At 44.0% G+C, this 13,896-nt stretch overlaps 1 protein-coding gene across 1 annotated transcript; it reads right to left on the bottom strand.

Annotated features, from left to right (window-relative positions):
• Nucleotides 1-594: 594 nt before the first annotated feature.
• LOC142127195 (SCO-spondin-like) lies at nt 595-11,099 on the bottom strand. Its single transcript, XM_075194323.1, has 6 exons — nt 11,060-11,099; nt 10,207-10,359; nt 9,890-10,030; nt 9,548-9,730; nt 1,005-1,155; nt 595-676 (listed from the first exon to the last, which is right to left on the bottom strand). The coding sequence occupies exons 1-6, from the start codon at nt 11,097-11,099 to the stop codon at nt 595-597; spliced, it is 750 nt and encodes a 249-aa protein (XP_075050424.1).
• Between the last annotated feature and the right edge of the window lie 2,797 nt (nt 11,100-13,896).

Genomic DNA, 13,896 nt, shown 5'->3' with positions numbered 1-13,896 from the left:
TTTCTATCTGCACAGAGAAGATTATTACTTTACTTGTGCATGTAATGAGTAGGAGCAGCTATACTGCTGTATTAGTAAAGGTTATGTGAAATATCAACCATAAAAAGGTTGATATTTATGATAAACACAATCTTAAACACATGGTTTAGCAAGTTAAAAGAAGGTGATTAAGTAAAGTAAAACAGCACATGATGTATGATTTTGCATCTTCATGAGTTACCCCTTTCAAATTGAGCATTGCGCTTAGAATCCAAATTATCATAGACATTGGGAGACGACTTATTTTGCGCTACTAAGCAGTGATATTTGGACAAAGCATCTCATACACATTAGTAAGCAAGAGGCGATCTACAAAGTTATTTTGAAAACTGGGCAGCACCTAAGTGTGGAAATTACAAAAATGTAGAAGTCCAACGGCAAAATGAAGAACATTCAAGTAGCATAAATACAACAATACCAAATAATTAAGCAAGATGTAGTAGACAGGGTACAGAACAACGCATATCACAGGATACACCAAGAGGCTTATATACAGTATGCACAGATGGAAGACAAGAGACAGCCCTGCTCATGAGAGTTTAAAATCTAATTGGATTACTCCCCCCATCTCCAGCGCTCACTGATGATGTGCTTCTTCCCCTGATGGGTGCAGGATTCACAAGGATCTGTCTGACACCTGAGAATTCACAACAATTAACACGTGGACCCCATGGAGCTTACAATCTAATTATTGGTCCCTGACATAAGAAGAGAAAGAGGATAATCTATGGCAGATTAATGATTGCACGTCTCCTTATGTATATTCTGTAAAGATAAAAGAATTGTTGCAGCCCTGTCCTCGTTGCCTGGGAGCATTCCAACAATCACCAGTAAAATTATATATACATTTATTTATATATATATATATATTATACAGAGAAATCTGAGCGCAGCAGAGGGGATCCGCAATTTACATGGGGTATATGAAAGGTCTCCAATACAACGTTTACATGTAGAGCTGTTACCTGCGAGCCTTGCGGTAGATTCCACGGCACTGCTTCCCGTTACCATGTTTGCTGGGGTTGTTGGGGCTACGGAAAGACCACTGTATGCTCTGCACTCCGCATGGGCCCAAACATTCTCCCCAGGGAGACCAGGAGGACCAGCCACAGTGCACTGCAAGCACAGACCCGGATTATATCACATATATCAGTTTATAATAAATAAAAAGACATATATGTATACACACAGACACGCGTATATAAGTAAGGAGACAGAGAATCTCTGACAAACATGACACCTCTCACTTTATTTATTACAGGTAACAGTCATACATACATACATTCAGGGATCTAGTCACTGACTGGTACATTCAGAGATCTAGTCACTGATCGTTACATTCAGGGATCTAGTCACTGACCGATACATTCAGGGATCTAGTCACTGACCGATACATTCAGGGATCTAGTCACTGACCGGTACATTCAGGGATCTAGTCACTGACTGGTACATTCAGGGATCTAGTCACTGACTGGTACATTCAGGGATCTAGTCACTGATCAGTACATTCAGAGATCTAGTCACTGTTCGGTACATCCAGGGATCTAGTCACTGACCGATACATTCAGGGATCTAGTCACTAACTGGTACATTCAGGGATCTAGTCACTGATCAGTACATTCAGAGATCTAGTCACTGATCGGTACATCCAGGGATCTAGTCACTGACCGATACATTCAGGGATCTAGTCACTAACTGGTACATTCAGGGATCTAGTCACTGACTGGTACATTCAGGCTTCTAGCTAATGATCGGTACATTCAGGGATCTAGCCACTGATCGGTACATTCAGAGATCTAGTCACTGATTGGTACATTCAGGGATCTAGTCACTGATCGGTACATTCAGAGATCTAGTCACTGATTGGTACATTCAGGGATCTAGTCACTGACCGGTACATTCAGGGATCTAGTCACTGAATGGTACATTCAGGGATCTAGTCACTGACTGGTACATTCATGGATCTAGCCAATGATGGGTACATTCAGGGTTCTAGTCACTGACCGGTACATTCAGGGATCTAGTCACTGACTGGTACATTCATGGATCTGGTCACTGGCTGGTACATTCAGAGATCTAGTCACTGATCGGTACATTCAGGGATCTAGTCACAGACCGATACATTCAGGGATCTAGTCACTGACTGGTACATTCAGGGATCTAGTCACTGACCGGTACATTCATGGATCTAGCCAATGATGGGTACATTCAGGGTTCTAGTCACTGACTGGTACATTCAGGGATCTAGTCACTGACTGGTACATTCATGGATCTGGTCACTGGCTGGTACATTCAGAGATCTAGTCACTGATCGGTACATTCAGGGATCTAGTCACAGACCGATACATTCAGGGATCTAGTCACTGACCGATACATTCAGGGATCTAGTCACTGACTGGTATATTCAGGGATCTAGTCACTGACTTGTACATTCAGGGTTCTAACCAATGATCAGCACATTAAAGGATCTAGTCACTGATCAGTACATTCAGAGATCTAGTCACTGAGCGATACATTCAGGGATCTAGTCACTGACTGGTATATTCAGGGATCTAGTCACTGACCGGTACATTCAGGGTTCTAGCCAATGACCGGTACATCCAGGGATCTAGTCACTGACTGGTACATTCAGGGTTCTAACCAATGATCGGTACATTCAGGGATCTAGTCACTGACCGATACATTCAGGGATCTAGTCACTGACCGATACATTCAGGGATCTAGTCACTGACTGGTATATTCAGGGATCTAGTGACTGACTGGTACATTCAGGGTTCTAGCCAATGATCAGTACATTAAAGGATCTAGTCACTGATCGGTACATTCAGAGATCTAGTCACTTATTGGTACATTCAGGGATCTAGTCAATTACCAGTACATTCAGGGATCTAGTCACTGACTGGTACATTCAGGGATCTAGTCACTGACTGGTACATTCAGGGTTCTAACCAATGATGGGTACATTCAGGGTTCTAGTCACTGATCGGTACATTCAGGGATCTAGTCACTGACCAGTACATTCAAGGATCTAGTCACTGACTGGTACATTCAGGGTTCTAGCCAATGACCGGTACATCCAGGGATCTAGTCACTGACTGGTACATTCAGGGTTCTAACCAATTAACGGTACATTAAGGGATCTAGTCACTGATCGGTACATTCAGAGAGCTAGTCACTGATTGGTATATTCAGGGATCTAGTCACTGACTGGTACATTCAGGGTTCTAGCCAATGATTTGTACATTAAAGGATCTAGCCACTGATCGGTACATTCAGAGATCTAGTCACTGAGTGGTACATTCAGAAATCTAGTCACTGACTGGTACATTCAGGGATCTAGTCACTGACTGGTACATTCAGGGTTCTAGCCAATGACTGGTACATTCAGGGTTGTAACCAATGATCGGTACATTAAGGGATCTAGTCACTGATCGGTACATTCAGAGATCTAGTCACTGATTGGTGCATTCAGGGATCTAGTCACCGACTGGTACATTCAGGGATCTAGTCACTGACCAGTACATTCAGGGATCTAGTCACTGACCAGTACATTCAGGGACCTAGTCACTGACTGGTACATTCAGGGATCTAGTCACTGACCAGTACATTCAGGGTTCTAGTCACTGACTGGTACATTCAGGGATCTAGTCACTGACTGGTACATTCAGGGTTCTAGCCAATGACTGGTACATTCAGGGTTGTAACCAATGATCGGTACATTCAGGGATCTAGTCACTGACTGGTACATTCAGGGATCTAGTCATTTACTGGTACATTCAGGGTTCTAGCTAATGATTGGTACATTGAGGGATCTAGTCACTGACTGGTACATTGAGGGATCTAGTCACTGACCGGTACATTCAGGGATCTAGTCACTGACCAGTACATTCAGGGATCTAGTCACTGACTGGTACATTCAGGGTTCTAGCCAATGACCGGTACATTCAGGGATCTAGTCACTGACTGGTACATTCAGGGTTCTAACCAATGATCGGTACATTAAGGGATCTAGTCACTGATTGGTACATTCAGATATCTAGTCACTGATTGGTACATTCAGGGATCTAGTCACTGACTGGTACATTCAGGGATCTAGTCATTTACTGGTACATTCAGGGTTCTAGCTAATGATTGGTACATTGAGGGATCTAGTCACTGACTGGTACATTGAGGGATCTAGTCACTCACCGGTACATTCAGGGATCTAGTCACTGACCAGTACATTCAGGGATCTAGTCACTGACTGGTACATTCAGGGTTCTAGCCAATGATTTGTACATTAAAGGATCTAGCCACTGATCGGTACATTCAGAGATCTAGTCACTGAGTGGTACATTCAGGGATCTAGTCACTGACTGGTACATTCAGGGATCTAGTCACTGACTGGTACATTGAGGGATCTAGTCACTGACTGGTACATTCAGGGATCTAGTCACTGACCAGTACATTCAGGGATCTAGTCACTGACTGGTACATTCAGGGTTCTAGCCAATGATTTGTACATTAAAGGATCTAGCCACTGATCGGTACATTCAGAGATCTAGTCACTGAGTGGTACATTCAGGGATCTAGTCACTGACTGGTACATTCAGGGATCTAGTCATTTACTGGTACATTCAGGGTTCTAGCTAATGATTGGTACATTGAGGGATCTAGTCACTGACTGGTACATTGAGGGATCTAGTCACTGACCGGTACATTCAGGGATCTAGTCACTGACCAGTACATTCAGGGATCTAGTCACTGACTGGTACATTCAGGGTTCTAGCCAATGACCGGTACATTCAGGGATCTAGTCACTGACTGGTACATTCAGGGTTCTAACCAATGATCGGTACATTAAGGGATCTAGTCACTGATCGGTACATTCAGAGATCTAGTCACTGATTGGTACATTCAGGGATCTAGTCACTGACTGGTACATTCAGGGATCTAGTCATTTACTGGTACATTCAGGGTTCTAGCTAATGATTGGTACATTGAGGGATCTAGTCACTGACTGGTACATTGAGGGATCTAGTCACTCACCGGTACATTCAGGGATCTAGTCACTGACCAGTACATTCAGGGATCTAGTCACTGACTGGTACATTCAGGGTTCTAGCCAATGATTTGTACATTAAAGGATCTAGCCACTGATCGGTACATTCAGAGATCTAGTCACTGAGTGGTACATTCAGGGATCTAGTCACTGACTGGTACATTCAGGGATCTAGTCACTGACTGGTACATTGAGGGATCTAGTCACTGACCGGTACATTCAGGGATCTAGTCACTGACCAGTACATTCAGGGATCTAGTCACTGACTGGTACATTCAGGGTTCTAGCCAATGATTTGTACATTAAAGGATCTAGCCACTGATCGGTACATTCAGAGATCTAGTCACTGAGTGGTACATTCAGGGATCTAGTCACTGACTGGTACATTCAGGGATCTAGTCACTGACTGGTACATTTAGGGTTCTAGTCAATGACTGGTACATTCAGGGTTGTAACCAATGATCGGTACATTAAGGGATCTAGTCACTGATCGGTACATTCAGAGATCTAGTCACTGATTGGTGCATTCAGGGATCTAGTCACCGACTGGTACATTCAGGGATCTAGTCACTGACCAGTACATTCAGGGATCTAGTCACTGACCAGTACATTCAGGGACCTAGTCACTGACTGGTACATTCAGGGATCTAGTCACTGACCAGTACATTCAGGGTTCTAGTCACTGACTGGTACATTCAGGGATCTAGTCACTGACTGGTACATTCAGGGTTCTAGCCAATGACTGGTACATTCAGGGTTGTAACCAATGATCGGTACATTAAGGGATCTAGTCACTGATCGGTACATTCAGAGATCTAGTCACTGATTGGTACATTCAGGGATCTAGTCACTGACTGGTACATTCAGGGATCTAGTCATTTACTGGTACATTCAGGGTTCTAGCTAATGATTGGTACATTGAGGGATCTAGTCACTGACTGGTACATTGAGGGATCTAGTCACTGACCGGTACATTCAGGGATCTAGTCACTGACCAGTACATTCAGGGATCTAGTCACTGACTGGTACATTCAGGGTTCTAGCCAATGACCGGTACATTCAGGGATCTAGTCACTAACTGGTACATTCAGGGTTCTAACCAATGATCGGTACATTAAGGGATCTAGTCACTGATCGGTACATTCAGAGATCTAGTCACTGATTGGTACATTCAGGGATCTAGTCACTGACTGGTACATTCAGGGATCTAGTCATTTACTGGTACATTCAGGGTTCTAGCTAATGATTGGTACATTGAGGGATCTAGTCACTGACTGGTACATTGAGGGATCTAGTCACTGACCGGTACATTCAGGGATCTAGTCACTGACCAGTACATTCAGGGATCTAGTCACTGACTGGTACATTCAGGGTTCTAGCCAATGACCGGTACATTCAGGGATCTAGTCACTGACTGGTACATTCAGGGTTCTAACCAATGATCGGTACATTAAGGGATCTAGTCACTGATCGGTACATTCAGAGATCTAGTCACTGATTGGTACATTCAGGGATCTAGTCACTGACTGGTACATTCAGGGTTCTAGCTAATGATGGGTACATTCAGGGATCTAGCCAATGATTGGTACATTCAGGGATCTAGTCACTGATCGGTACATTCAGGGATCTAGTCACTGACCAGTACATTCAGGGATCTAGTCACTGACTGGTACATTCAGGGTTCTAGCCAATGACCGGTACATTCAGGGATCTAGTCACTGACTGGTACATTCAGGGTTCTAACCAATGATCGGTACATTAAGGGATCTAGTCACTGATTGGTACATTCAGATATCTAGTCACTGATTGGTACATTCAGGGATCTAGTCACTGACTGGTACATTCAGGGATCTAGTCATTTACTGGTACATTCAGGGTTCTAGCTAATGATTGGTACATTGAGGGATCTAGTCACTGACTGGTACATTGAGGGATCTAGTCACTCACCGGTACATTCAGGGATCTAGTCACTGACCAGTACATTCAGGGATCTAGTCACTGACTGGTACATTCAGGGTTCTAGCCAATGATTTGTACATTAAAGGATCTAGCCACTGATCGGTACATTCAGAGATCTAGTCACTGAGTGGTACATTCAGGGATCTAGTCACTGACTGGTACATTCAGGGATCTAGTCACTGACTGGTACATTGAGGGATCTAGTCACTGACTGGTACATTGAGGGATCTAGTCACTGACCAGTACATTCAGGGATCTAGTCACTGACTGGTACATTCAGGGTTCTAGCCAATGATTTGTACATTAAAGGATCTAGCCACTGATCGGTACATTCAGAGATCTAGTCACTGAGTGGTACATTCAGGGATCTAGTCACTGACTGGTACATTCAGGGATCTAGTCATTTACTGGTACATTCAGGGTTCTAGCTAATGATTGGTACATTGAGGGATCTAGTCACTGACTGGTACATTGAGGGATCTAGTCACTGACCGGTACATTCAGGGATCTAGTCACTGACCAGTACATTCAGGGATCTAGTCACTGACTGGTACATTCAGGGTTCTAGCCAATGACCGGTACATTCAGGGATCTAGTCACTGACTGGTACATTCAGGGTTCTAACCAATGATCGGTACATTAAGGGATCTAGTCACTGATCGGTACATTCAGAGATCTAGTCACTGATTGGTACATTCAGGGATCTAGTCACTGACTGGTACATTCAGGGATCTAGTCATTTACTGGTACATTCAGGGTTCTAGCTAATGATTGGTACATTGAGGGATCTAGTCACTGACTGGTACATTGAGGGATCTAGTCACTCACCGGTACATTCAGGGATCTAGTCACTGACCAGTACATTCAGGGATCTAGTCACTGACTGGTACATTCAGGGTTCTAGCCAATGATTTGTACATTAAAGGATCTAGCCACTGATCGGTACATTCAGAGATCTAGTCACTGAGTGGTACATTCAGGGATCTAGTCACTGACTGGTACATTCAGGGATCTAGTCACTGACTGGTACATTGAGGGATCTAGTCACTGACCGGTACATTCAGGGATCTAGTCACTGACCAGTACATTCAGGGATCTAGTCACTGACTGGTACATTCAGAGTTCTAGCCAATGATTTGTACATTAAAGGATCTAGCCACTGATCGGTACATTCAGAGATCTAGTCACTGAGTGGTACATTCAGGGATCTAGTCACTGACTGGTACATTCAGGGATCTAGTCACTGACTGGTACATTTAGGGTTCTAGTCAATGACTGGTACATTCAGGGTTGTAACCAATGATCGGTACATTAAGGGATCTAGTCACTGATCGGTACATTCAGAGATCTAGTCACTGATTGGTGCATTCAGGGATCTAGTCACCGACTGGTACATTCAGGGATCTAGTCACTGACCAGTACATTCAGGGATCTAGTCACTGACCAGTACATTCAGGGACCTAGTCACTGACTGGTACATTCAGGGATCTAGTCACTGACCAGTACATTCAGGGTTCTAGTCACTGACTGGTACATTCAGGGATCTAGTCACTGACTGGTACATTCAGGGTTCTAGCCAATGACTGGTACATTCAGGGTTGTAACCAATGATCGGTACATTAAGGGATCTAGTCACTGATCGGTACATTCAGAGATCTAGTCACTGATTGGTACATTCAGGGATCTAGTCACTGACTGGTACATTCAGGGATCTAGTCATTTACTGGTACATTCAGGGTTCTAGCTAATGATTGGTACATTGAGGGATCTAGTCACTGACTGGTACATTGAGGGATCTAGTCACTGACCGGTACATTCAGGGATCTAGTCACTGACCAGTACATTCAGGGATCTAGTCACTGACTGGTACATTCAGGGTTCTAGCCAATGACCGGTACATTCAGGGATCTAGTCACTAACTGGTACATTCAGGGTTCTAACCAATGATCGGTACATTAAGGGATCTAGTCACTGATCGGTACATTCAGAGATCTAGTCACTGATTGGTACATTCAGGGATCTAGTCACTGACTGGTACATTCAGGGATCTAGTCATTTACTGGTACATTCAGGGTTCTAGCTAATGATTGGTACATTGAGGGATCTAGTCACTGACTGGTACATTGAGGGATCTAGTCACTGACCGGTACATTCAGGGATCTAGTCACTGACCAGTACATTCAGGGATCTAGTCACTGACTGGTACATTCAGGGTTCTAGCCAATGACCGGTACATTCAGGGATCTAGTCACTGACTGGTACATTCAGGGTTCTAACCAATGATCGGTACATTAAGGGATCTAGTCACTGATCGGTACATTCAGAGATCTAGTCACTGATTGGTACATTCAGGGATCTAGTCACTGACTGGTACATTCAGGGTTCTAGCTAATGATGGGTACATTCAGGGATCTAGCCAATGATTGGTACATTCAGGGATCTAGTCACTGATCGGTACATTCAGGGTTTTAGCCAATGATCGGTACATTCAGGGATCTAGTCACTGACCGGTACATTCAGGGTTTGGCCGGCATTGCTTCATTTGACCATCCTGACAGGTGCAGATTTGGCAGTTTGCTTTAACCAGCTGACCCGGCCAGTAAGTGACCCCGTCCACCTCGCAGGGACATTCCTGAGGGCGCACACATTGATTCTGGCTGTCTAACAGAGATCCATCTGGGCACCAACAACCTGGTAATGTGAGGAGAAGGTTAACAGTGAAAATGTTCCTGCTGATACCTGACAAACACATCTGTCCTAAGACATACATGGGAGGTTAACACGGTCCAATAATAGCACTGATGTAGATGTACAAATGAGGAACTTCATCTATAGTATATTATCTCTTACCTGAGACACAGGGCTGATCATTCTGGCATATCCTCTTATTAGTAAGGTCAGCGCAGGTCAGAGGACATGGGGCGCAGGTTTTGTATTCCAGCTCCGCAGGGCACGACAGGGTGATAGGGCAGCCATCTTGGCGACACACATCTATATGGTGAATGACAGACAGTATCCACACTGGCTTCATTATATGGTAAATATACTGAGGCAACAAGTTCTATTGAATCCAAATTCCAGAAAGTTGGAAGATCCACCCAGAACAATCATCACCATAAGTCACTGTTCATGATGTCCTTGTTTGTAGAGCATCTGACCACACTTACCAATCTCAAGATATGAAGATGAGGAACCTGGTAAATCAGAACAGTGACGCCCCCCATTTTGTGGTGTGGTACACTCCCTTCGATGAATGACCACCCCAGTGCAGTCTTGGGTGCAGTTTGACCACGTTGTCCATGGTGTCCAAGAGCCATCAACTGGAAATAGATAATCAGATCTTATAAACTGTGTACATAATCTATGTTGACGGATCAGCTTAAAAGTCATCCCCTTTGCTGAGTTCCTCAAGACTTTTCCACTTACTTTACAGGTAAAATTGACAATATCCACTTCAAAATCTCCTCTCATCAGGTCCACCTCCTCCTGCCCACCCCCTCCGCCCCTCACACTGGCACCCTCAATTCCTTTGATTCTAGTATCTCACTCTACTCTCCTTCTTGTCTCCCTCAACCTGCCCCTTATCCCAGTTCCCTCCAGGCTCCTCCGCTTCATCTCCCCAAATGAGTGTCTCCCCTTTTCTCACGAAAACCTCTCTTGACCCTTGCTTTCTCTCTCCATCTTCAACACAATTTCTTTGCTCTACTTTTTTTCCAAAATACTTGAACTATCTGCCACTTTCGATACAGTTTATCGATCTCTTCTCCTTGACACCCTTCACTCCCCTGTCCTTTGTGACATGATCCTTTCCTAGTTTGCCTCCTACCTCTCATGCTGCTCCTTCAGTGTCTATATCCTACTCCCCTCCTCTTCCTCTCTCTATTGATGTCCTCAACGGCTCTGTTCTTAACCCTCTGCTGTTCTCTATCTACACCTCCTCCTTAAGTGAACTCATATGCTTTTTTGGCCTTCTCTACCTGACTGACAATCAACTACCTTTCCTCCTCCAACCTCTCTCACCCTTTTTTCTATCCTGGGTGTCCAATTGCCTCTCTACCATCACCCGGAGGACCCAGTGCTTACCACAACTTAACATGTCCAAATCTGAGCTCATTAACTTTACCCTGCTAATGCCACTTCCCCTCCACTTCTCCCGCACAGGTGACAACATCACTCTCTCCCGTTTCCCATGCCCGCTGCCTTGATGTCATTCTCATCTTTGCCATCAGCTTCTCTCTTACAGTCATGTTGCCTCCTCCTTCGCAACATTTCCAAAATATGGTCCACTCACTCATCATTTCCCACCTTGACTACTGTAACTCCCTCCTCCTAGTCCTTCCTCTCACCCACCATTCCCCTCTACAATCCATCTTCTTCCTGCCGCTCCTTATACACTACACCAATGAATCTCTGGTGCTTACCGAATTCAATTCAAGCCGCTCACTTACCTAACAGGTGCTCTCTATTGTTGCCACCCTCACTTCTTCTCTAACTTTGTTTCAAGATACACCCCAACTCCGCTCTGCCTTTGACCTTTAACTCACTACCACTGTTATAACCTCCTCCCACTTCCGTCTCTAAGACATCTCCTGTTCTGCTCCACACTTATTGAAGTCCTTGTCTCATCATATCAGACTCTCCCCCAAACCTACAATCCTTCATAAATCTCCCTCAGAACCAACCTCTTCATGCTTACCTACCCTTCCCTCTCCTACACCCTCTACTTCCTCCGTCCATCACATCAATCTTTGTCCTATTTGTACCTACTGTGTCTCATTACCCCTCCCTCTAGAATGTAAGCGCTCACGGGCAGCTTCCTCCCTACCCTATGTCTGATGTATGTCCTCCTCGTACGACCCTTATGTCATATCTTATGCTGAATTTTTTGCTGCTTGTTTACTCACACGCATTGAATTCATAATGGTATCAGTGCTGGTTAAAATGACCAGCTCATAGCTATCCATGTATGTGTTATTATGTTTATTGCATTCATGTATGTCATATCTGGAAGATGATTGTCCGGTGGTGAAGAATTTGTGACATCTTATAAATAAACGATGATGATGATGGAACTTCACCCACACACTTATCCTCATTTCTCTCAACTAGGAACCAGTGAAGACATTGTGCCTTTGTTTAAGACTCACATCCTCACAATTAACTTGTCACAGCTAAAAAAATCATATACAGATAATACACATCATACACATCATACACATCATACACATCATACACATAATACACATCATACACATTATACACATTATACACATCATACACATCATACACATCATACACATCATACATATAATACACATCATACACATTATACACATCATACACATCATACACATAATACACATAATACACATACAGTGTTTCACTCTTTCACGTGGACCTTTGAAGACATCAGTAAACGTCCTATAGATTGTAAGCTGTATGTAATACACATTCTCCTTTTATGACAGTGTTTGTTCCCAATTGTAAAGTGTTATGGAGTATGCTGGCGCTATATAAATAAATAAATAATAATAATAATATATTCTCCAAACCCTCCCCCAATCCGCATGGCGGACAATGGACAACTATGAGTAATGGGGGATACACACAAGGAAGGCCGAGTATGGGATATGGGAACACTACACAACAATAAAGGATTGTAACAGATAAGGAATATTGTGCAAGGATTTTGCTGATATATTGATATGGGGATAGTATGTATTGTGAACGATTGCTATACACTGATAGATTGACGTGATTGATATTGGGATTGTGATCTGAGATATTGCTATAGATTGCGTACAGATTGAGTACATACTGAGATGGATATGATTGGGATTGTGCGTGTCTGAGGGTGTAAGTCTGAGTACACACTACAGTGTTTTCAGCCGATCATCGAGCCAATCACACGATTAGTGTGTACACTGCAATGAAGAACGATTATAGTTACAAAGCTCATCGTATCGTTTCATTTGATTTTTAAACTGGACTAAAAATCTCGTTCAACGATGGAACAATGTTGTTCCAATCCTGCAGTGTGTCTGCACTCAGGACCGGCAGTGTCCATAGACCTCTATGGAGGGTGCAGAGTCACAATCGTTTCATCCGATGGTTATGACAGATAAAGAGCACAGATCTGCAGGTAAATCTTGTAAAACGTATTTAGTGTGTACACATGAATTGGCTGCTGATCGGGACATTTTCTTTTTTATACGATAAAATCTTTAAGGATATCAGAAGAAATTTTGTACAGTGTGTACACAGCCAAATGCAAAATAATACTGGGCAACATGGGAATTGTACACATGAAATTGAGGAGCCCAGTACAAGTGTAACAGGCAGGGCCCCCCTTCTTAATTCTCACAGCCATTTTTAAATGATCCTCTGCCCAATATTTGGCTCATTACCTCCAACGCACTTCCCCTCTCCCCCCCTCTTTTCAGCCATACCTCCCAACATGTCAGTCCCACGAGACAGGGGCTTGGTCACGTCACGATGATGGGGATGTGGCCACTCCGCTAGAGGATGCATAGCCCTGTAAAGCACTAGGCTTCCCATCAGATAGTTCTCTTCTCGCCAACGTTCCCACCTCTGGGACAAACGCGTCACCGGGAGGGATGGAGCCCTAAATTCGGGACTGTCCAGCTGAAATCAGGACGGTTGGGAGGTATGCTCCAGCCAACCCTATCCCCGGTTCTTTATACATCTCTGTCTTCTTCTTGCTCTCTCCTTTCGGCTCCTCTCCCTTAATAGCATCATGGCATCATCAGTTTCATCAGCAACGCTGCTGGGAGCCAGGCACCTATCTGCCTTGTTGCACCTCTATGTCTGGGGTCTGGGTGCCTCGTGCCTTTCAG

Source organism: Mixophyes fleayi, unplaced genomic scaffold (genome assembly GCF_038048845.1).
Source record: "Mixophyes fleayi isolate aMixFle1 unplaced genomic scaffold, aMixFle1.hap1 Scaffold_29, whole genome shotgun sequence".
NCBI lineage: Eukaryota > Metazoa > Chordata > Amphibia > Anura > Limnodynastidae > Mixophyes > Mixophyes fleayi.
The sequence above is the reverse complement of the archived record's forward strand: the minus strand, read 5'-3'. Positions and strand labels throughout refer to the sequence as shown.